We start from the raw sequence: 25,691 nt of genomic DNA, 5'->3' as shown, positions 1-25,691 counted from the left end.
CACCAGCTGGATGGAAATCCCAGACCTTTGGAATGACAATTCACCTGGACCTCAAGATTCAGCCATTTTAAGGACATTATAAGCAAAAGGAAATGCTCCCTCTGACAGTTTTAAATGTTATCTCTGATAGTTTTTATGTTGGTTTGTTTACAATATTCAAGTTGTAAGTTGTGAATTTTACGTAACTAGCCTGCAGCATGCCACCCAGAAACATTGAACCTTTGATAGCTCCCGGACATGATAGTAAAAAATTGATGGTACGCACCAATAGAAAGAGAGAAAGATTAGGTTTGTCAGTTTAGTGAAGAATTTAATTCTCCTTGTACCATGTTTCTTGTCCTTTCCGCAAAGGGGCCCCACAGAACAATAACAAACATGGCTTTTATATTTAAAAAGAGAAAAGGGGGAGCTATGACAGCATACAGCTGCACTGTATGCACCATAAAAGGAGGAGGAGCTTGGCTATGGCGAGCCAAGCCCTGACAAGAACACAAGCAGGCAGCTGTTGGTCAGTGAGCCGGGTGGTGACCAGTCAGAGCCAATCGGGTTTGAATGTGGAGTGTTTTGAATAGGGCATATAAGAGCTGTATCAACCAATAAAGTCTTTGCTGCACGAACCACGGGTGCTATGCCGTGTCTCCGTCTCTCCCCAGTGCGACAGCCAACAAGGCACCTTTTGTACACTTTTATACACAAACCACTCTGCAGCTTTCTGCCAGGGTGAGGTGGCCTTACAGTGGGCAGAGGTACAATTTATATACCCAGAAATTCATTTACACACTGCTCAGGTGGTGCCTGAAGACCTCAGCATCCATGGAAAGGAGGAACAGGGATCAGTTTCCAGTTCTGGGCTGGCCTCTGTGCCAGCATGGCCACCACCCAAACAGAGGGAACAGGTCCCAGACAAACACCTGCACTCCCAGGAGAGACACCAAACCTCCTGCCAGCCTTTGTCCCCTTGTCCATGTGCGCTCAAAGCCATGTGCCAGCCATGCTCACGCATGCAGCACCAGCATGATCCACCCACTCTGCTGGCTCCTTCCTTCAGCATTATGTCAGCCTGTTCTACACCACCAGAGCCAGCCTGTTCCCCCATCAGAGCCCTGCACGCAGAAACTCAAAAATAACCCTCCCTTCTGTTCCTGCCAGCCTCCAGCCAGGGTGAGTTCTGCTTGGCTCCATTTTTAAGCTGCTCTCATGCCACACTGCCATGACTTCACGTGAGTCCAGACTCATCTCACCAAGAGCCCAGAGCTGAGCTGCATCCCCTGGCCCACAGCACTTAAGGATAATGGGATGTGATTCCTGGCAGGGAGATCCTAAAATGGAGCTTTTCAACCCTTCCCAGGGAGGTCTCCGAGGCCAGGTCTGTCAGGGTGTCCCGCATGGGGCTCGTGTGCGTGGGGGGTGCTCAGCCCTGTTGTGGGTGTGCATTGCTCCTCTCTGTGTCTGGGAAACGTGGGCATGGCAGAGGGCGTGGAAATGCCTGAAGGTGCGCTGCTTCCCTGATGGGTACTAATTAAAAGTACATTATGATCTTTATTGGTGAAGAGTCCATAAAATTTTGCGCTGTTACAGCCAGTTTCAAACATTTAAACATTTATTATGCCTGCCAGAATTAGCAGGGCTGGGATCGCTGCAGCTCATTCAGTTGTTGCTTCTACCAACTGCATTTAAAAGAAAGTCTTAATTTTTCCACTGGTGACCCTCCCCTCCATTTTCCCCTTCCCCTGACTTTGTTTCCCTTTTTGTGTGGTTCCTACACTTATGGTGGTCCTCTCTGGCAAACTAATAATGATCAGGCGAACAATCCCAGGGAACAATTTTTGCACCCCCGCCATCCTTCCACACACTAAGGTCATCTAATCTGTTCCAAGGTCACCTAACCTGTTCCCAGGTGTTTCTGCTTTTCCCCTTTTTCAAGTAGAAATACTCCATTACTTTCATCTCTGTTATAAGTTTGTTGATGTCAGAAGTAAGATCAGATGTGATTTTTCTCTGTGCTTTCCCAGGATATCCATAGGGAAAATTGTTCATACATGCAAAAGCAGATCACACATACTAAACCCAACTGAAATTGAGCCAGGTCTTCAAAGCAAACTTCCTCCATACCCAAAGTAAAACACTGAGCTATCTTGAATCATTAAGACTATTTAATGCCACCTTCTCTTCCAATAAATACATATTAACAATTTCAGATATTTTCCCCTTTTGTTCCAAGTCAAGGAGTTGTTTGTTGTTTCCAAGATCATCCTTCATTACAAGAATGCAGAACAGCAGCAATTTCCCCAGGAAGCTCATAAAAATCCTTATCCAGTATATTCCAGGAAATTATTCTGAGGAATAAAAAGCAAATTACAGCATCCACCTCCCATATTTGTCAGAGTATTTACATGTATTATGGATCTTGAAATGATGAAATGCCACTGAGTAAGCAATGAGACTTCTACTGTGAAAAACCCAAAGATTAGTTTAAAATAAGTTATCTTTGACCTCAGCACCCAGTTACAAAGGGAATTTTACCAAAGACACCAATGTTTCTGTGAAAATGGTGTTCATGGGATGACACACAGCCTATCCAACACCTTCCCTCCTGTGGCACTGATTATGTCAGCCCCAGTTTTCCCTGGGAATTCCAGCCCTCCAAGCGATTGTGGTGAGCTCCTGGCCCTTTGCCACTCAGCCTGGGATATTCTTGGCAACACTGATAAGGCCACTTGTTCCAAATAAGGAAAAATCTAGAAACTGGTTTGTCTCCAAGCAAATCCACTAAAGCTCACTGGGTCGTACACAGGCAGGGGAAAAACACCCACAAAAAACCAAATGAAGCAAAAGTGAACTTCTGACTGTCTGTCTCGCCAGCACCAGCCAAATCTCATTAAAGAGCCACAATGATGAAGTACATTGACAGTAAGTGCAACAGACTTGATGAAAGACCTTAAAATGTTTATGCTAATCTGAAGTTTCAGTTTCATGTTCCACACAAGTTTTCCAAACAAGAACAGTGCCAGAAAGCATGGAAGAATGATCTTAACTTTTACCTTTCTAAAAAAATTCCAAACAAAATATCAAGCAAAAAACCCAAGCATCATACATCATATCTCCAGGTTTCCTTTTTTTTTTTTTTTTTTTTTTTCCTTACCACCTGCATATTTTGCTGGACCGGTGGAAAAAAAAAAAGCTTTCCTCAGTTTGCTTGTGAGATAAACCTGTGTTGGAGCTATGAGCTCCTTCAGAGTCTGGAGAAACAATGTGGAGCAGCTGGTGCCTGATTTTCACCATGGAGGAACCACACCAGTAACTCCACAGTTACTCCACACCTACCAGGGAGGCACCCCTGTGCACAGACTGAGTAACTCAGCACTTTGAAAGAAAAGAAAAACCCCAAGAAAGCTCCAGTCCCAGTTCTACTCCAAATCTATTATTTAGTCTGACTGCTCCCACTCTATTTCCTCCACTTTGATCAACTAATGACCAAGAAAAGCAATTATCAGCATAAGGAAAATATATTCTTGGTATCTTTGAACTGCTGTGGCAAGTGTAAATGCATTCCTTTAGTGAGAACAGAGGAAATATTTTTTCAGTGGCTAAGATGAGAAATGAGGGGGAAACAAGTAGGAGGAGGTAGGGGAGAGACTATTATTTTATTAACTAATTAGAGCAGCATTGAAAGAAAACCAGCCGGCAAATCTCTGTATTATTGATTGTAAAGAGATGACTGCAATGTACAACAGAGACGATGAAACACTGGGATGTGCATTTGAAAATTGCTTGTCCTGCCTGTGCAGGGGAGTACAACAACCTACAAAATAATTGAGTTATTGTCATGGGGGAGGGATAAATACGTCACTGACAGGTTTGGGGAAATGGTGTGTGCAGGTAACAACTGGTCTTGTAGCCTATTCTTCAAAGTCTGCTATGAGAGAGAAGAAATCCCTCTGCCATTTCTCTATTTTTTGTGTATTTCCATGAACACCTCCATGGCCACTGTTCCAGTCAGCTATAGCACCACCAAACACACCAGAATAAACCCAGGCAGGTCTGCAGTAACAATGGGCCCAAAACTGACTGAACCACTTCAGCACCAGCTGTGGGCTGGGCCAGACACCACCAGAGCAGTGCCCCCACCCTGCCCCACACAGTTCCCTGGGAGGGAGATGATGCTGAAGGACATCAACTGAAAATCCCAATATCCTCTCAAAAACGAACACATGGGAGCAAATATTTAACATTAAGCTCTACATTTCTACAAAAACATTCAAAGAAAGAACAAAACATAATGCCTTAAAAAAATAAAAACAAAGAGTGGAATTTGGGGAAATATAAATCATCATTTTTAGTGATTTCCCGGGGCACTCATTCAACAACACACCCTGAGGTCACGAAGATACAGAGCAGCTGCCTTCCAAACCTGCAACACTGCAGTTTAAAGCCATGGTGTAGTTTAGAATAATATTATTTCTCAGGATCTGGCCTGGCAGCTCAGAGGCTCAGCAGGGCAGTGAGCTCGTCATGCTGGTGCAGGCTCTCAGGCATCAAGAAAAAAGGGTGGATGTCTCTCTTTCTGACCTGTGTGCTTTTAAAGGGGAGAGAAGTGATGAAACAAAGATCTCCTGGCAGTGGGGTAGAAGCAAGAGAACACACAGGAGACAGCTGCAGAAAGGACAGGCTGCAAGTGGAATTGCTGAGAGAAAGAGATGGAGATTGTTGGGGGTGAAAGGAACCAAAGTTACCAAATAAACTGTGAATTCCTGGATTTCCAAGGATGGGGAGGCTGGGAAGTGAGGCTGGTGAGAGCTTTCAGAGTCCTGAGAAAGTCACACTTCATGTGAAAGAGAACTGTACGCCACTTGCCAAGGGACTTGGACTACCCAGGTGAGGTGCAGATGATCTGCGCAACACCCCCGTGGCAGAGCTGTGAACAGCCACAGCCTCCCTCTCCACCTAAATCAGTAAAAACACAAGGAAAACCTCAGAAAGTCTAACCAATAACACCCAAACTGCTCCAACACCCCCTCCATGCAGGGGTCAAGGCTGACTGAAGGCTAGGGAGCTTCACATTGCACTCTGGCAACTCTAACTCTGCTTGTTGGCTTTGGTGTCCTTCCACACTGGAGGTCTGGCCTTCACCCTCTTCTGAGCACTTCATTTACTAGTGCAAACATATGTTTTTGAAAGAAAATCCAGGTACTTACATGGAGTAATCACATTTTAAAATGGCCTTCATCATTATTTATGTCAGCATCTTCCAGATGTGATTCAGGCAACAATAGCAGCACATGTCATTTGTGTGTCTGTTCCTGTCCCCAGGGGAAAATTAAGTTATGATTAAAGCTGTGCCTTCACCCAGCCCATCCACTTCAATGGAGCTCTGCATCAACAGCTGTTGGGAACCTGGGGAAAACTCTTTCTCGAGAATATTAAGTCTTTACCTCTGCAAGCATTATTTTCAAGGTGATTGAGTTTGGGGTTTTTGTTGTTTGTCTGTAGAGCTACCAGGGTTAGCAGGAGGTGTTGGTAGCACCCAGCACAACCCAGCACAGCTGCAGGTTTGTGGCACCTGAGAACAAACTCAGCCTCAGCCCTCAGCCACCAGCACCATCTCTGGTGTCTGCTGTGGGAAATCCTTGGGAGAAGGGAACCAACACCAGTGGGAAGTTTTCAGCCTCCATGTTCCATGGTTTACTCAGACTCCAGCATTGGCAGTGTTCCACCTCAAGTGTCCTTCATCAAAGATTATCAGCTTTTTTCCCATATTGAAAGTATTCCACATACATTTTCCTCCTGGCTATGAGTTCTGGGGAGGATCTCTCCCCTTCTATGGTGCATCTGGCTGCAACCAGTAACTGCAATCAGAGTGAGCCAAATTCCCGCCCTGGAGCAGAGCCGGTGGAGTCTGTGCTGCCATCAGGGGCCCTCCTTGACAGAGAGAAAGGCATCTCCTCCCTCCCATTCCCCCAGGGGATTCATGTCTCCTTTTTGGATGCATTTTCCTTACATTGGATCAACTGGTGTTGCTAATATTGTGAAAGGAGTTTCACAACCCCTTTCTAGTTTCTAGTGGCACAGAGGAAAGTTTAGTGCTCTGCACAATGGACTATTATTCCTGAATAAAATTATATTTTACATCTTCCCCCTCTACCCTTCCCCAGAAAGGACAGCATTCCACACTTGTTATATTGGGAAAAACTCTGACTCCTTCAGATGGCCCTTTCTATAATCAGAGTTTCTCTTCAGAAACTCTGTATTTCCTCAGGAGGTTGAATGCTTGAATTACAGACTATTAGCAATGAACCAAATCTCATGAACCCTGCACAGAACTAATTTAATTTCCTTTCTCACTAACCTGACCCTGGGTCATGTGTAGGCACAAGGCATCTCACGCGAGACCAGTTCTTCACACAGAGTGAGCCCGGGGTTTGTATGGCATGGGGCAGTGAGATCAGAGTCCCTTCTGCTGCAGCCTAGCCTGGCATCACCAGCTCAGCCTCCATCCCATCACCATTGCACCATCCCATGTTCCAAACATCCTGCTGTGCATTTATGCACTGAACACAATCCTTGGCTGCCACACAAGAACTCACTGATGTACAAAGGCTCTTGTCCCACCCCTGCGTGCAGGGCAGACATCACAATGGCATCCTCTTCCTCTCCAGCCCCTGCTAAAAAGGGAAAATTCACTGCAGATGTTGTCATTTTTAACTCCAAACTAACAGGAGCCTCAGCTTATGGGAAGAGAATGTGCAAGAGAAAGAACTGTGCTTTAGAAGACAAAAGGTTCGAGTTTGTGACTCCAGCTTCACATCATTGAAACCAGATATAATTAAATCCTGCTTTTCAGTAGCCACTTCAAAATGAACGTCTCTGTAATGCAGAGAACACTGGACGTGTGAAGACACTTTTTATTTTACCTCAAAATCTATTTTTACTCCACAATCCTAATTCTCCACAGCTAGAACTTTCTCTTCCCCCTGGCATGGGTGGGAACAATGGGAAGACAAAAGCAAAAAAAGGCAAAGTAATGGGAAACCATCTCCCTAGGTCTGAGGCAGGTCTGCAGAAAGACACAGAGGAACACAGAAGGACAATGTGTGTGCGCCACCATGGCCAGGGTCTGCCAAATGTGTTTGTGTGCCAGGGGCTGCACAAGGGAACAGGGGTGGAGAGGGCTCAGCCCTGCCCTCACTCTACAAGATGCCTTCAGCTGACAGGGGCACTGGGACCTTTGCACAAGAAGCTCTCATGCACTGAAGTTGAAGAGATAGTGCAGAATGGCCCTTATTACAGCTTTTTACTATAAAATGTCTGGAATTTATTTCTGTCCTGAATCGGATATAATTGATATAAATAACTGAATAACTGGTACAGAGAAATAACAGAGAATGAAAGTCTGTTTGGGTTATTTTGGAAGAAATGTAAAAATTTGGGCCCTTTAAGAGCTCTCTCCCCAGCTCTGGTTCCCCAGTGTGAGGAGAAGGAGCGAGGCCCAGGCTGAGCCATCCAATGCCTTTCCCTGCACCAGGCTCACACAGGAATGCTGGCACAGGCTGGCCAGCACCTGCAGTGACCCAGACATGTATTTGCACACGAAGAGATTGTAAACCACTTCCTCCCTGCTCCAGAAAGGGAACAATTTAAAATACGAGGTAAAAACATCCCTCTCACCAGTGTCCTGCTATTCCAACTCTGTTATGTACATACATATGTACATACAACTCTGTTATATACATTCCAGTCCAAATAAACCTGATGCTTCTTTCTGGAATAGACCCACTCGAATTTCCAGCAAACACACAGAGGAACATTGCTTGTTCTTTACAACCACTCATTTGATCTTGAGCAGAGTGCAGAGAGGTCAGATTTTATCGAGGCAGGAGCAAGTAAAGCTGAGCTGAGCAGAGCAGGCCTTGCTCAGGCAGGTCACAGCAAGGTCATTTCCATCCTGGGGAACACACCAATAATCTGAGTTTCACACATACAGAACAGATGCCCCAAGCCAGCTATAATTCTTTATGAGGTTTGCAGCTGTTGTCTTCCTCGTGAGTTATCAGCTTGCACAGCTCTTGTGTAACTGTTCCTAATTCATATCACCCAGGCAAGGGTGGGGGGGCACAAAGGAGCAAAGGGAATAAATGAAACCTACTCAAAAGAAAAGAAATACAGCCCAGGCCTGAACTCTTTCCACTGAGGCCTCCTGTGCACATAGACACACACGCAGGTTACCCAGCCAAATACAGTGGAAGGAGCATTCATGGAGAGGGAGACTGGGCCTTTGGGAGCTGGACCACTTGAAGGAGACCAAAATTTCAGTTCAAGGCCACTTGAGACCACGTGGAAGCACATCCCCCCTGTGGGCCAGGCTGGGGCTGCCCAGTTCAGGCACAGGCGCTGCCCCGTGGCAGAGCTACGGGTACAGTGCTGACAGCTCCTGCTCCCCCATGAACTGACTGCACGAACTCTTTGGCCAGTAAAACTCTTCTCTGGTTAATCTGGAAACAGAAGAATATGAAATTACCTCCTGAAATCCTTCCCCTTGCTTTGACCAGTTGCACCAAGCAACCTTTTCCAACCTTTCCCAACTACAGATGAAGACACCTTTCTTCCTAGCAGAGCATTTTTCTTCTAATAGTATGCAAAGCCTTCCCTAAAACTTTCTTCATCAATTACCTGTCTAGAAAATGAAGAGTTGGTGCTAAGAACTGCCAGATCCTCAATATGATTGACTGTGGCTGGTTTTAGTCAGCAAAAGGTCTCCTGGTAACAAATGACTTGTTCATTTGTTCTCTGACAAGAAGCACAGACAAGGCCTGCGTATCATTTGTGCTCAATCAAATCCTAATGCTGATGGAAAACTCCAGGTTTTGGTGACTCCTGATGTGCCCCCGTGGGGCCTGGAGAAATGTGTCACCCCTGAATGTGGGCAGGATGGATCTGGAAGGCCTGGAGTTGTAAGACAGGAATTAACTGGAATGACAAATTGCACAAGCATGTGTTTCTCAGCTGGCACTTCCCTTACATGCTTGCAGAACTGTTAACTATGGAAAACAAAAGATGGATGAAAGATCTTTTATTAAATGGTTTTTCTAGGAAAAAACCAAAGAGAGGTTTGACGTATGCAAGCTCACAGATAGTCCTTGTTTTACAGCTGGGGAACATAAATAATTTTTCCCCACTAATGGGATTTTATGATCTCAGATACAGAAATATTTGCCCTTTATTTTAAGGACATCAAAATTAAAGGAGTGACTTGAAGTAGCAGACACTGGCCTGGGGATATAGTGAATACCTCTCACCATATAGGTGATGCTTACAAGATTTTTAAATGCAATTTTTACAACATAACATTGTTGAATACAGCAAAAAAAAGCATGTTAGATTTAATTTCTCCATTTCTTCTTGTGCACACATCGACCAAAATAAGATCAACTGTAGAAAAGAACAGGTTATTGTTTTCTCAAGAAAGGTTGGATCCTTGAGGTCCCATCCAACCTGGGATTCTAGGATTATTACACTGCAGAGAAATAAACACCCATGTCTTGTAGCTATGTTTTTCCTTTAAAACATGTTGCAGAATAATTACAGATGAAACAAAGGAAGCTCCAAAAATTGTAACACTGGAGCTTTTGGGGAAGAAAAAAAAAAAGAAAACAGCCAAAAAGAAGTTCTGATATTAATTTCTAAATTCTAATAAATACTTCGATTATGTTATGCTTTGCCAGGTCTGGCCTCCAACTTTGGACTTCATTTAGTTCCCCGAAGAACCAGAGGAAATCCAGATCAAAACTTTGGTTGTGCTCTTTTCGGAATAGCAAAATACAACCCACCAATTTCAGTGGCATTTTTCTGTGCATGATTTGGCAACACCTCAGGAGGCATTTTCCTGAAGCAGAAAAACAACTCCCTTTTTTGTCTACTTAAAACTAGAAGTTATTGCTCAGGGACATGCCCAAGCTTTAAAACAAGAAGCAATAATTATTATTTCATTATTTCCATTTGGACATTCCTGTAAGAATTACAAAACTTCAAATCTGCACTTACACATTATAGACTGAGGAACAAAGGAACACCAACACCTTTAAAAACAACTACTAAAAATGGCAATGTGAGCTTTTACCTTAAAAGTGTAACATTCTGATAAGGCCTTGGTCTTGCAAATGTTCAGCACATGAGCACTCCTACTAAAGCAAGACTCATCCATTGGCTTTTTCACTGGTGGAGTTTCCTTTTATTTATATATATTTTAAGGCAACATATTACGAGAGTTGGAAGGAGGAAAATAACCTGGGAGCAGGAGGTGGGGTCCCCATCAGTGTCCACAGATGGCCCTGAACTCAGCACCTCAGCAGAGACACCCCAGTGAGGCCTCTGGCCTGGCCAAACCAGAACTTTGGGTCAGAAGGAGAAATCATTCCATGTTTTTTTCCCAGTACTCCCACATGAACACCTTCCCTCTCTAGTGCAATACCCTGCAGAAGTGACTACACCTAAAAATAATTGCTAAGAAAAGGTTCCAGCATTTATCACAAGGCCTGTACTGCCTTTCTAACTCTTCCTTTGTTTGCTGGCAGACGATGATGTACAGAATTGCATAAGGAAACAGAACATAAAAAGATAGAAATTAACTTAATTTACACAACCAATAAAAAAGTTTAAAGCAACAAAAGAAAAAGAATATAAAGGCTAGATACATGAAATGCCAGTTCAACGGTATTAAGCTTTGGTAGAACAGTTAAAGAGCATAGCACCAATAAAATCCAATGTCAGCACAGGTTTCAGTAGGCATGAGCTGTGATGAAAATGTAGATTTTGGCAAGAAAAGTGGTGTAGGTTCCCTGACGCCAGAGTTTCATTTCCACATCCAACAGGAAGTCTTTGGGCTCCTTGACCTGACGCTGCAGGTAGACAATGCCCGTGTAGGAGTTGAGCCTGCGGGTGCTGAAGAAGCCCTCCTCGTTGCCCTTGGTGATGGTGAGGACGATGTTGTCCCCGGCGTAGGCGGGCGAGGGCCCGATGCGGAAGATGTGGGCTGGCACCACGATGTTGGTCTGGAAGTTGAGCTGGTAGTAGGTGATGCGCACCGGCGTGTTCTGGCACTCCAGGTAGTTGAAGCAGCTGATGCGCTCACACCTCCTGGGTAAAGAGGAAAGAGGCACCTTCAGTGGCCAGGGAACAGCAGGGAGAAACATAAAAACCTCGGGGCATTGCAAAGGATTGGAGTGACACCTTAGGATTTCAGCTTTTGTTTTTTCATGTATTTGTAATCCTGCAATTCCTTAGTGTATAACTCTAAACTCCATACAGGGTCAACTACAGCTTTCCCACTTTGATCAGACACAACAATTCTTCTCCAGGCCTGGGAATCAAGAATACCTCAGTGTCTTGGGCCCTGAGAGATGGAAACAAAAGTGAATTTTGGCGGGGAGCAAACTTGGGGTAAATGACTTCACTACCTGAAGCTGCAACTGGAAGATTAACCCCCAGTATGCAAATGGACCAAACTTATAAAAGTATAAAAGCCCATGACCCGTAGTCCATTTTGCATGTAGGCCCTGGGGGGCTTTTTCTGCCTTAAATGTACCTGAAGGCCCTTCAATAAATATAACAGCTTTTTATTCTCTTAATTTTGTCTGGCCTCTGTTTTGAGGTAGTCCCATCAGGACAACAGCAGTCCCAAACCTCAGTGTGTGATCAGCAGCTGCTTGTTCTGCCCTGACAGGGCCCACAAACACATCTGGGTGTGTAACTGAGAGAGCAGCACAGCTGGAGGCACAGATCACAGCCCGAGGAGAGCGTGGGGAAGCCCCACAGAACAGCCAGAGCCAGGCTGAAAGGCACAGAGCCAGGAAGGGGCTCATCACCGGCAGGGCTGGGTCACTGCTCCAAGAAAATAACAATGAGACCCCTTGAAAAGGTACCTAAAACACAGGAGTGGGAAAAAAACTCCTCAACTGGCAAAGCTGCTCAGTTCTGTAAGGCAGGAAAAGTATGTTTTAAGACATGAGCAACTAAATATGGGTTCCTAAAGCACTGGAAGCCACCAAGGCAGGAAATGGGCAGGGAGATTTTGGGGCTCCTGAGCCCCAGATGCTGAGGAGCTGGGGATGTGCCATTCTCAGAATCCTGTGGCCTGGCAAACTCTCCTTTAACTCCCTCTGAGGAACTGCAATCTGAGTATTAAACAGGGAGCCCCAAACCCACTGTCAAAGTGGAGCACTGAGCAGCCTGGCTGCTTCTGCTCTGATACAAACAGCACAGAAGATCGTACTTTAAAAGTTAATTATAAACAGAGGCATTTTAGAGCTGCAAGGAGAGCTGCAGGCTCTGATCTCTGCTGTTCCAGCAGCAGCTGGAGGGCAAACAGATGCTCTAAGGCTTGAGAGAACGAAGGATAACCAGACAGAAACTCTGCACAGGGAAGGTCTATGAGCTCCAGGTAACAAAGCAGCTTCTCAGATCTGTGAAACCCACACTCACCCAGAAACCAAGCACCCCACAGCACCACAGGCACTGGGCTGCCCCAAGGCCGTACTCACATGTCAGACACCTTCCTGTAGTTGGAAGGGCACTCGAAGGACAGGCAGCGGAAGCTGCCCTGGATGTTGTAGCAAGTCTCTGCAGCTGAACAGTTGTGGGTTCCTATTGCACACTCATCAATATCTAAGAAATACAAGAAAGAGATGTTCAAAGTAAGAATTACTTCCTAGTATTTTTCGGGTATGAACAAACACTACCAGGATATAATTAAGCCATGCTAAAAGCCTACAGGACCCTCTCACTGACTTTTTGAGACTGGAGAAAGCTGGGCTGTGCCAGTAGAATGCATCTGTGCATGAAAGTAGTTCTGGATTAAAGCAGAACAACTAAATTAAATCTGGACTTAAAGCAACCAAATGTGAAGTGGTCACTGCTGTCTACAGGATCCAGGAGATGCGGCACATGGGAACTGAGAACAACCCTTCAAGGCACAGAGTTTAGAAAACCTGAACACAAGTATCTCCCCATAATAAGACATCATTACAGAAGAAAATAAAGAGCGCTTAAAGCTCAAAGGCACTTTATGGCCCAGAGAACAACGTGGTTACCTAAATAACACATACCCATAAGCCCAAGCCATGGGCCTGACAATGCTGAAAACCAGATGCAGTGAGAAGGATCCAGCCTGAGCAGGAAGCATTGGCAGAGCCCTCGCAGTAACATTGTGTACTCCCAAACGTCTAGACAATGCACAGAGGCTTTAAAATGAAATAAATTCTAACAGACAAGGCATGTGGACTGTGTAGGGCCCTGCAGCTCTGCCAATTGTCACAGAGCAGAGACTTAGAGGGAAATCATAGCCTTCCACTCCCTCCATTCCCCTGGGATGAGAACTGATCTCACACACTGAACCGGCTGGTTTAAAAGTCTTGCAAAGAGAAGTATACAATAGGAAATAGGAGAGAATCAAAGTCAAGTAAATCCCTTGCTGGCTCTCAGCAGTGCCCGTAGGTGAAAACAAAATTTCTTCCATATTGCAATCATTGTCATGAAAGTGCTCCCTGCACCCCTTTGGCTGCACTGCAAAATACCACAGCCAGTTTCTGCAGAAAAGAGCCGTATGCTGAGCCACTACTCCATGAGATACAACTCATCTTTTGAAACAGGGTACGAGGAACATTCCACCACTAACTCCTCACAACTGGTCAGATGATGACCAACTGGAGCCAGATCTTTAGCTGAGGGAAACCAACATACTCTCCCTGCACAGAGAGCCAACACCAACCCAGCCTTCCTTTGACCACATTTTCAGAAACACCTTGGTATCTGCCCAGACTTGTACCTACAGACCTGCAGAGCTCCAAAAAAGGGGATGTATCCAGTGGAGCTGCAGTTTTCTAAAGGTGAACTTTAGGAATTTAAGTGCATGTGGATATTACTACAATCATACTTAAAAACATATTTGAAAATATTTTAAAATGTTTCTAAAGGATTTTAGTTGTCATTTCATCTGCTTCACTGTTCCACAGTCATATGGTTAAGTATGCTCACATTTCTCAGGATTTACATGGAGAAAATTCACTGCCATTAGCACTCAGAATTCAAGCAGAGGAGATACATAACCAAATCCTTCATTACATGAAGGGTTCCTGAAAGATCCAGGGCAGGAAATGCCTGGCAGTTGGTGTAAGGCAGGAATGTGCAGAGGACTAAAGGTAATCAGATCCTCCATCAGGTTACACAGGCAGTGCATCCTTTGGAAGGTGGGGTTCAGCTCAGAACCACACAGCTGCATACCAGATAAAAACCACCAGACTCCCAGAAGACATCCCCACAATTCTGAGGAAAAGGGGTGTGTGACAGGAGGGTATTTGTCATTTCACTAATATTTATTAATGCCAGCACAATTAAGCTTAGGTGACACTGCTGGATGGCCAAGTCCCAATTACAGCACCAGCATTTAATCTCCCAGTTTTCTGGGGGAGAAAACTGTAACTCATAAAGAAGCTGCGATTTCTACATCTGGCACCTCTAAAATCCCGAACCATCGAGTGCTGCCAAGGTGCACACACAGCTCACATGAGTCAGCAAGTGCCTCAGTTTGAAGGATAAAGTGGGCTCCTTGAGAATTCATTGAAGCAACTAGCTCACACTGACAGCTGAGTTGCCACAGCACTTTCTTCTAGCACAGGAAAACTGACTTTGCAGATACCAATACTGGCAACTTTGTTGAAGACTGACTTCTGAACAGTGACTGATACAAAACATGGAGACTTGACTGAGCAACTGTAATGGCTGAGCTCTTTCAAGGCTGTGGATGAGGCAATCCTGAGCTGCTGTTACCTCTGCAGGTCCTGCCATTGGCTGCCATGGTGTAGCCCTGCTCAGGACAGGCGCACTGGTAGCTGCCAGGGACGTTGACGCAGCGGAAGGTGCAGAGGATGCCGGCGCTCTGCGTGCACTCGTCAATATCTGGGCAAAGAGCACAGTCACACCCCCAGCAAACACAACAAACAAAATAAAACAAACTAAAACAAAACACAGATCTGCAAAGGCAGGCTGCAGGACACCAGGAAACTCTCAACTGACACATTTCTTTACAATATATTGCTAAACGTGAGCACAACCACGGTCTGGCATTGCTCTGGTGCTTTCTGAAATGCTGAACACCAGCCTGCTCCCAGAAATACTGACTGCAAGTAGCACACACTCATGGGAAGGAATAATGAGGGTGGGGCACATCTGAGTTTGAAGCACTCTTTCTCTGGTGCCTCTGTAATTGAGAGAATCACAGAATTACAGACTGGTTTAGGCTGGAAGGGAGCTTAAAGCTCATTCCACCCCGTGCCATGGGCAGGGACAGCTTCTACAAGACCAGGCTGAACCTGGCTTTGAACAGTCCAGGGATGGGAAATTTCTCTGGGCAACCTGTGCCAGGGCCTCACTACCCTTTCAGCAATTAATTTTTCTAGGATTTCTTGCCAGGCTTCCCTGCGCTAGGAAGGGCGCTGGCTTCTTCACCATTCCTTAAATATAGACTCTCCAGTGGTCAGTGCTGGTAACTTCAGCTAAAGTTTCTTCATTCTGATCACTCTCCTCCTCATTCACCATGAGCAGCAATCAGAGCAAATCTTCACTCAGCAGTGCAAGTGTTCATTGATGCAATACAGGAACATCTTCCCACCTGATTTCTTCAGTCATGACCTCTGGCGCCATGAAGCCATTAAAACAACCTCCCTGGCTGTGCAGTCCCACAGGTGTGCTCCACCCACTGAACTGCACTGTGCAGGAGCAGAGTGACCTTTTGCAGCCTCTGTGGCAGCTGTAGCACACAACCATCTTCAGGTATCACCTGCAGCATCAGGGGCTGCAGAGGGTCAGAGAGCTCTTCCTGCTCCAGAGAATAAACACACACCCCTGAACTGGTGAGGCAGCCTGACCTTACCTTTACAGGAATGTCCATCTTCTGCCAGCTGGAAGCCTTGCCTGCAGTAGCACTGGTAGGAACCATAGACATTGGCACACTCCTGGCTGCAGGGACTGTTATCACATTCATTCACATCTGCATCCAAAAACAAACCCACAGAGATGGCTACAGTGCTTCAAAACAGTGTCTTCCACTGTTTCCGGGCCCCAAAAAACGTTACCTTCCAGTCACAGTGACTAAGGAAGGACTAATTTGTCCCTATTTTTTCTGCTATGTGGGCAGAATGCCAAGGAGCCAGAGCATGTCTGTTGCACCTCAATTTCATTTCTCCATATGCCAATGGAAGTACACACATGGAGACATTTGTTTCAGACTTCATAGGTTTCAGTTCACTAAAATAAAAACATCATGAAGACCTGAAAAATTTTCCATTCAATTCAAACTAGTTTTTATAAGTTTTGTCACTACCAAGTTTCATCTTTATCAAAATTTGAATGGTTTCCTGTTTTAACTTTGTTCTGTTCCCCTGTCATCTGAAAGGAAAAGCAAAGAGCACATGGACAAAGGAAGAGAGAGGAGAAACTTCTTGACGCTCATCTGACAATTCCAGCATTTGACTGTTTGCAAATTTGAGCATACAAAGATCACTGCCTTTGTATTTCACCTCAAGGCCTTCTCCTAAGTCTCCTAATCCCCAGAGCAGTTCCTTCCTCATGGAGGAGAAGCCTGGTACCTTCGCAGTGCTTGCCGTCGTAGGAGAGGCGGAAGCCGGAGGAGCAGGTGCAGTGGTAGGAGCCGGGAGTGTTCTCACACGTGTGCTGGCACAGGCGCCCGGGGTAGTTCCAGCACTCGTTGATGTCTGCCAGCACAACAAGCAAATGCACAATCAGCTGAGGGACACGAGCAAACAAGGTGCAGGATGGTATTTTTTAAAGTGTCAGAGATTGATTTGCAGAGCATGAAGTGCTGCAAGCTCGGGTTTGAGGGTGTGTGACTCTGAGCTCTAATTACTGCACGGGAGGGACCACAGACAGAGTGTATGTCATGGCTCTTGGAAGGGCAGTGGTGGAACCTTCAGACAGACAAATTCCCACAGCAGCAGAAGCATAACCCACAGGGAAGCACTCTGCAGATGGTTTAACTGCAGCTAAGGCAAGGCAAGGCAAGGGCGCCTGGTCCCAAATCCCAGCCTGGAGTGACAGAGCCCTGGATGTGCTGCACAGCCCAGCTCTGGAGGTGATGCCACCTCTTCTGAGTCACTGCAGTGCACAACTTGGACTGCAGTGGTGCTGAGCACTGCACAACTCAGACAGCAGTGGTGCTGAGCACTGAACAACTCAGACTGCAGTGGTGCTGAGCACTGAGCAGCTCAGACTGCAGTGGTGCTGAGCACTGAGCAGCTCAGACTGCAGTGGTGCTGAGCACTGCACAACTCAGACTGCAGAGGTGCTGAGCACTGCCTCGGGGCCCAGGGCTCAGTCAGGGTCAGCTGCCAGCCCCTCCATGCCCCAAGTACCAATGCAGCTGCGGCTGAAGGCGTCGTACTGATAGCCCATCTTGCAGTCACAGCGATAGCCCCCGGGCAGGTTGTGGCACAGCTGCCCCTCTCCACACCGGTGCACTCCAGTCTGGCACTCGTCCACATCTGCAGAGCCACACAGAGCATCAGCGTCAGTACAGTTTGCTTAAATTCAGTGTTTATAAAGAGACACAAAAAGGTCCTTTTAATAGCAAGATTAGAAACTGGACAGGAGAAATACCACCAGATTCTCCCTCTGTGCTCTTCTCAGAGGCAGTTGAGTCAAACTTGGGAAAAGCAGAGCCTTACCTTCAAAGTGAAAATATTAACTGGACTTGCAATGGAGCTCTCCCAGTATATTCTGCATTTCACTGTAAACACACTTTGATTCTGATCAAACCATGACATTTAAATGCCCCATTTTGATGTTCTGCCATTCTGTGAGTCACACCAAGCCAACAAGAATCAGCCAGAAATTCTGCTCCTTCAATTAAATTCCTTCAGTTAAAGCAACAGCTATTTTCATCTCCAACTGCCCTCTCAGTCTGTTCCTGCTGTCTACCTTTTGCTCTTTCCCAATGTTGATTTTTTCTTTTCTCAATCAGCTCCCATTTTGATATTCCCCAAGGCCTCTCATCCAAAATCCAATACCAACAAATTATGTGCTTCTCCACTCACACACATAATTTCCAATCTCATTCAAACATCCTTGGAGGAAGATGAGAGTTTTCAATACAGGCTGATTTACAAGACTTGCAACATGACTAAATAGCTCATCAGCATCTAACAAATCCCTCTTACCATCTGTGACAAGAAGCATCAAAAAGTCTGATTAATCCTCACAATTGTACATTTCTTCAAGTATTCCAAGCTCTGCCACTTCCTAAGTAAACAGATCCTGCTTTTTTCCTATTGTTCACATCTTCAACTACTTTTCCAACCCAAATCCCTGCTCATGTAATTGTGGAATCTCATCCAACTGCGACTCCTGCTTCAGATGCATTTGCAGAGGGCTTTGGCCACAAACCATGGCAGGCAGGGTACTGAGGTGGGGAGCACCTGACCAGGCTACGGTGGGAAGAGTGGGGCCATGGGAATTAGCAGTATGCTAACAGGCCTATTCTCTATTTAGTCAGGTTTCCAGTTTTTGTTTCCAGCTGGCTCCATGCCCAGCTCATATAAGGTCATGTTCCAAGTTCACCTTTGTGACTGGACCTTGTGCCCCAATACCTGCCCCGCCCAGAGGTCTTTGGAATCTAGCCTCTGTACCCTGTGTCACGTTTTGTTGTTTGGTTATTACAGTTTATATCTGCTGGGCTATTCCACCTTTCCCATTCCTCATTTATTAGCCAGCTCCTCCCGGCTGAGCCGACCGAGGAGATCACAGAGACCTTCTAAGCCCATATGTAATAATCATCAGGATGGATCCCCAAGGCTGCAAATTCACCATACTGGGCTATTTGAAGTCATAAATTTGAGCACTGAATCATTTCAGAGGGCTCCTGGGCAGTACTCCATCAAACAACAGCCCTGCAGAGGCAGCACCCACACAGTCCCTGCTGGCACTGGGGTCAGAGGTGGCAGGGAATGCCCCTCACCATGCAGGAAGTCCTGACAGAAACTGAGATTTCTGCTGGAACAGAGTCCTCATTTTCTTTTAATCAGAGGTGGCAGCAAAAACAAGGAAGTCTCTTATGCATATTGTAAAGTAGCAGCTTTATTTGAAATGAATATGTGTGTGCAATCATTTTGCTAGTTCTGTATTCCATTGCATTCAGACTTTAATTAGTTCTAGAGCATTACACCATCAGAACTCTGCCATATTTCACACTTAGAGCAGTTTTCAGCTAAATCTAAGAAGCAAGTTTTAATAACTCATTTGCTAAATCAGAAAATCTGAACATTTTAAAGACAGATGAATTCTCTAAACAGAGGAGATGACCCTACAAGTGTTGTTCTTGAAAAGACATGTGCAGATGATGTTTTTACTACTGTGAAATGAATAAATCTGATTCAGGGATCTAATTAGCTATTGTAATGCCTCACAGACACTAGTCTTTATCACAGAAGAGGAAATTAGAACCATATGCTTTTCTTCTTTCTTCTCTGTGCTCTCTACCTACTTAAAAAAAAGCCATTCAAAAAATACCAAACAACACAGACCAGCAGTAGGAACAGCGTGCACACAGGAAAGACAGAGAAATCACCAATTGACTTCAATTAATGTTTTACCTAAATCAAGCTAGAGAAGCCTCCTTATGCCTGCTCCTGAAGAGCCTTGTGAGTAGTGTAAAGCAGAGACTGAAGGCCATCAGGAATCACAGTGCATTGTATTATCTCACCATGCTCTAGAGCAGAGATGCTGGAGGATTAATGGCAATTTCCTCCTCTCTCCTGGATTTACACACAGTCACTTTTTTTTTAGGAATAGCTGGGAAGAAAAGCTGGATTCTTTCTGTACCATCAATTTGAAATTTAGGAACATAACTTGCCCCAGCTATTACAGAATCACAGAATCATTAAGGCTGAAAAAGGCCTCCAAGATCATCAAGTCAAACAGTTGATCCAGCACCACCATGTTCACTACTAAGACATGTCCCCAAGTGCCACATCCACACGTTTTTTGGCCACGCTCAGGGATGGGGACTGCAACCCTGCCCTCATCTGCAGAGCAAGCAGGGCAAAGGCTGCTGGCACTGCAGCCAGGATGGCTGTGCTGCTCAGGGCTGACTGCTGCCTTGCAGGAAAAGTGCCATTCAGGGAGCACTAGTGCTCATTTACAAACAAATGTTAACAAGCACTGAAATCTGCTGTTCTGAGTCAGTAACTCCCTAAATACACTGGAACAAATACAAATCAGGATCAAGCTTCATGTCAGCCTATATGAATATTTCATATACTCATTCTCCTCAGAATTCTTTTCACACAGTGAGAATCTATCCTAACCACCCTCACAAGTGGATGTAATGGGGAACACCATGAACAGAGCATCCCTACAAAGATCATCCACTTGGTGCTACTCTTATAAGCCCCCAAACCCAGCATTTCCCATTTGCTGCAGATGACTTCATTTTCAAGGAGTAACTACAAAAACCACCAAGGCATTGCGGTCTTGACTGACAGGATCAGTTTAAAAAGTAACTAAAACACACTCTCTCCAGAGTGGAAGCCAGTGAATCCCATCTGCAGCCAAAACCAGTTGCTGAGCATACCAAGAGAAACTCCATGGAGCAATGAGACATCAGGATCCTGCAGCTCAAACAAATCCCAGAGCTGTAGAGACAGCAAACTTCCATTCCTCAAATGCATTTAGGAATCTGGAAGTAACTCCAAACATCTCTTTAGAAGTGAAATAGATTTTTCCCCTGGGAGAGCCCCCCCCAGCCCCAGGGTGTCCTCACCGACGCAGCGCGTGCCCTCCTCGTTGGAGTGGTACCCTCTGCTGCAGCTCAGCATGTTCCTCTGGCATGTGTAGGACCCCACGGTGTTGATGCAGTTGAATCCTGGCTTACAGGGCTCAGGGAGAGACGTGCATTCATTGATATCTGGTGAAGAACATGAATAGAGCAGTGAGAGATGCTATTTAACCCTTCTGATCTGCTTTCTTCCAAACTGTCACTTTTTTTCCTTCACTTCAATTTCTTCTGCTACAAAGACAAGGCTGATGCAGGTCTGCTATGGGGATAGTTCCAAATTCAACATAAAAGTGTTTGCATTTTTAAATAGACAGCAATGTTGACATTAAGCTCACAGCAGGGTTTGCAGACAACTCCATATCCAAGGGGTCAATGCACAGCTCCTGAGAGGCCCAGGAGCTGTAGCACAGGGCACAGACTCTGCTGCTCACACTCACCCACACAGTTGCCCTCTGGGTCTTGCAGGAACCCATCCATGCAGCGCTGCTTTGACTCGCAGTAGAAGGAGCCCTCTGTGTTCTGACAAACAAAGTTCACCTTGCAGCTGTGAGTTCCTCTCTTGCACTCATCGATATCTGTCCAGCACACCAAAACACCACACTGGGGTGAGTTCAGCTCTACCTTTCAGTGGCCTTCATGGCCAGCTAACCTCCAGAAAGGAAATTAGGAGGTATTATTTCAACAGACACGTGTTACCAATGGGAAATCTGAGTGTTAAGTGTGTGTGCTCTTGGACATCACTTCAAGATTTGTCAGGTTCTGCGGCAAATTTGATTCAGGTCCCTACCTCCTCATTCACAGCAGCTCTTGCAACCCACAAATACCAAAATATCTGCAGTTTTTTACAGGCTACTGTAAAACAGTTTGTAAATATTATAATCCTCTATAATCTAATTCAAGACTAGAGAGTAAATTAGATTAGTAATAAATGTTAGAAATACTGTAGAATCAGACAACTGAACAAGACATTCACAAAACATCCTCTTCAAGTAAACCAAGCTTCATTTATGACACCTGTTTATAAAGGGAGATTTCTTTATGTTCTATGTCAAAAGCTAAGCTCTTTCCTTAGGCATCTCTTATTGCAGCTGTCAGGAAACTGTAAAACTTGTAGGTGTAAATAACAGTGAGTTTTGCCCTGAAAGCAGGGCACGTGTGTCTTTGCACACTCCTGTGCTGCCGTGAGCACTGATGTTCCTTTCTTTCTTAGACACTGACAGGGAGCATGAAGAATAACTTCTTAACCCATTCCAAATTGTTACATGTAAATGTAAAATATAAGTAACTGCTAACAAGGATTCTGAACACAGCAAGGATGGGGCTGTCAGCCTCGTGATTCATTCAGGCTGGGAATTTTTTCTGGAATCGCCAGCAAACAGCATCAGCTGAGCCAGGCGGAGGAGCTAAGGGGGATTCTTCCTTCAGGGAGATGTCAAATCCTAATTCGGAAGGTTTCATCCATGTTCTGAGTAATTTATAGTTATCCCTGGAAACCATTTCAAATTAGTGAATGTGCAGGAGAAGCCTGCAAAGCCCAACACTTCCATGATGAGCTGCAGCTCTGGTATCACAGAGCAGCAACACCAGGATGCTCTGCAATCCCTTCCCTCCCCTCTGTGAGAGCTGAGAACACTTTCCTTACCCACACACTCGCCATCCTTCAGCTCGTGGCCAGGCTGGCAGCTCAGCTCCTGCAGGCAGCGGAAGGAACCCATGGTGTTGACACAGTGCTCTCTCCTCTGGCAGGTGTGTCTCTCTGTCACACACTCGTTGATGTCTGTGAGAAAGAGAGAACAAATCAGTGCCACAGGGTGCCAAGGCATCTCCCTCTTCCTGCTCTTCTGGAAGGAGCAGAAAGATCAAATGAAGGGCACTCAACACAGGCTTTGTTACAGTGCTCTGATGGAAGATGTTTTTAGTCCAGGGTCTTTAGTTAGCACAAAGTGAATGAAGAGACACAAGTCACAGGGGGATTTCCTCCTCCTCCCCTCTTCCCAAACACCAAGGGGATGGTGCAGGCACTGGGGACAGGGATGGACAGAACTGAGGAAAGGCAGAGGATTGATGAGATGGTGAAGGGAACTCCCGGACAAGGGAATGAGAAAGGGATTAATTCCCGTTGCTTCTCACCAGACCTCCACAGCACAGGCCACTGAGCAGCCCTGCTGCCATGGGCCAGGCTGCCAGGGGCTGCTGGGGTGGCCCTGCCCAGGGATGGGAGCTGAGACTGCCTGCTGAGCTGGATCATGCTGGCACCTAGTCCCTAAGGAATACAACACTGGGACTGGAGATGCAGAAACTCATGGAGACAGTTCAATCACGTTTGTAAATCTGTATTTAGAGCTTTAAAGAGATCTGATTTCAGCAAGTGGAGTAGTGAAAAAGTTCTTTTTAAGAAATCACTTGAACACAAGATTGCAGAGCATGGGACAATTAGGGAAGGAATATGAAACACCTTAAAAATTACACGTTTTGATAGGCTTGGATGAAATAATCTGAAATTCAGGTTTTGCTTATGTTAATAATGAAAGCTGGAATGGCATGATGAGCAAATACTGAGAAGCAACAAAAAGGGGCAGAGACTGAGAAGAAGAATTTCTTTGCCAACCTCCACAAAACCTCACACATTCCCAATTCTATAAAAAGCTAAGAATTGCTAGAGCTAACAAAAGCCAAATGTGACCAGAACCATTACCAGTCCTCTGGCTGCTCTGTGCATTAAGCTGTTTTCATACTACACAATAAAGCGAGTATTGTTTAAATCAGATTTTCATTTTGGCTGTAGAACCTCCTTCTCAGATAAGTACATCAGATATATTACTTCCCCTGCGGAGCACAAGAACAGGAAAAGCCATTTGAAAAGATTTTTGTATTTAAAAATGTGACAGCTGGTTTTCTAGCAAAGAAATGAGGAGAAGCACCAAAAACCTTCAGTTCCTGGTGGGTTCAGATAACTGGTGATGTACGGAGTTTTGCAAGACCTGCATTAGCTTGGTTACATTACACTTCTCATTTATTCCTATTTTCCTGGGGTTTTTTTTTCCCTCTCTGTTTGCCATTGCCACTATCCACATGCTCTGGGCTTGCTTTCCAAAGCAGTTGGTTAATCCACAGCAAGGTCCTGGCCATCACCTGGATCTCTTTCTACCTGTCTCCCATGAAGTTTGAGCTCCTCCACTGAGGGGCAGGTCCTTGCCTGCCCCGAAGTTCCTACAGGGTTATGTCTCCCTGTGCACTTTCCCAGTTTCTATTAATTAGTATTATCACAAGTGAAGCAGAGTAAGAGTATTTTCACAAGTGATCTTATGCAGGTAGCAAAACCCCCATCACGTGCTGGGAGATGAATACAAGGTGCTGTAGTAGATCTCTCTCACCTACTTAGACTTAGTTCTTTAATGATTTTGATTTTTTTAAAATTTGTTTTAGAGAAAACCAGCAATGGATGGGCATTTAACAGCACCCAAAGCACCACAAGGCTTTCTGCCAGCAGTACTACAGATCTGAGATATCTATGTTTTTGCAAACCACAAACATAAACAAACTGACAGCATCACACTGCAGCTCATGAGCTTGAGTCAGTCCAGCATGATGTCAAAAGAGAAAGTATGTTTGTCTGACATATGAACCCAAGAGGGTAGGAGACCTTCCACTTGATCAGCAGGTGGAATATTAAGTAACAGGCATTAAAAAAGGTGGTGATTTCACAGAGGGAAAAAATATAATATGATTTCATGTTTTGTCTATATTTTTGATTCAATTTTCAAAGCTCTAAGTGCTTGAAAAAATGTGCAGAACTGGCTGGAAGACATTTGAGAAAATTAAAATTATGGAAACTGGCAGATTACAAGGCAGAATTCTTGTTTTCAATGGAAGTTTTGTGCACATGAGACACTGACAAGCTCTACAGGCCGACTGTGAGCTGGGCTGAGCTGCAAGGCTTAAACCCTGAGCCATGGCCTAGCAAAGCTCTGCTGTGCCTGTCCAGAGTCAGGGCAGGAAACTATGGCTGTGCCATCAGGGCAGCTGCCAGCCCACCACAGTCCCCTGGTCAGTTTATCATGCAAACATGCCCAGTTTTATTCATTTTTCTAAACAAATTCCTACATTTACCCTAGAATCCAGAGTGCCCATGACCTGTCTCTCTCCAGTCCTGGAAGCCAACTCCACAAGTCAGCAAGATGCTTGACAGAGCACTAGGAATAACAGGAGTCATGTTTTCAGTCTCAAACACAGTTAATTCCAACTCTGGACCAGCTGTGGTTTTCATCCAATCCAATTAAGGCTGTGAGGGAGGGTAAGATGATATTTTCTTTAAAAAACAGGGAAAAGAGGAAAATAACTCAGTACTATACTGAAAACAAGTCACACAGTTAATTTTTGAGGAATTTACTCACTCTGTGTGTGTGGCAGCAACATTCCTCACTTTATGTCAGCAAAACAGAATGAAATGTAATCATGTAGTAACTTTTTTTTTTCTGCAGAACTGTTCCTGGAAACAGCGACACACGCACAATCCCTGAGCACATCTGCTGCACCCAAGAGCTGGCATCTCTGCCATCAACATTTTACCTACAGCTATTTATTTCAATATGCACTTTGACATCAAAAACTCATTTTGATGCACCTTCCATTAAAAAAGTGAAATGCAGACTTTTCTTGTGCTGCATCTGCAGTTTCTCATTATTTTTTCCTCTTCAAATCGCCCCAGCTCTGTTTTATGGGATACATCTGTGCAATGCAGGCACTTTGTTATTTTGCAACCACCCACCCTGTGGGTCCAGGAATAAAGAGACCACGTCCTGCTCCCTGTCAGGAGGGAACTGAGGTGGGTGGGAGTAGCAAAGACAGGAGCAGA

At 45.2% G+C, this 25,691-nt stretch overlaps 1 protein-coding gene across 14 annotated transcripts in view; it reads right to left on the bottom strand.

Annotated features, from left to right (window-relative positions):
* Positions 1–9,052: 9,052 nt before the first annotated feature.
* FBLN2 (fibulin 2) overlaps positions 9,053–25,691 on the bottom strand; it is a 92,597-nt gene continuing 75,958 nt past the window's right edge. For all 14 annotated transcript variants that reach the window (XM_085590847.1, XM_085590854.1, XM_085590846.1 and 11 more), the window contains 9 exons: positions 22,479–22,613; positions 21,274–21,411; positions 20,822–20,965; positions 17,418–17,546; positions 16,635–16,760; positions 15,920–16,036; positions 14,818–14,946; positions 12,534–12,657; positions 9,053–11,130 (listed from right to left, as the gene is read on the bottom strand). In XM_085590847.1, the coding sequence (XP_085446973.1) occupies positions 10,773–11,130; positions 12,534–12,657; positions 14,818–14,946; positions 15,920–16,036; positions 16,635–16,760; positions 17,418–17,546; positions 20,822–20,965; positions 21,274–21,411; positions 22,479–22,613 (1,400 nt within the window). In that variant the 3' untranslated portion in view covers positions 9,053–10,772. The remainder of the gene's footprint in view (positions 11,131–12,533; positions 12,658–14,817; positions 14,947–15,919; positions 16,037–16,634; positions 16,761–17,417; positions 17,547–20,821; positions 20,966–21,273; positions 21,412–22,478; positions 22,614–25,691) is intronic.

The sequence above is a fragment of the Lonchura striata genome, chromosome 12 (genome assembly GCF_050655825.1).
Source record: "Lonchura striata isolate lonStrDom1 chromosome 12, ASM5065582v1, whole genome shotgun sequence".
NCBI lineage: Eukaryota > Metazoa > Chordata > Aves > Passeriformes > Estrildidae > Lonchura > Lonchura striata.
This window is presented reverse-complemented; position numbering and strand designations above follow the sequence as displayed.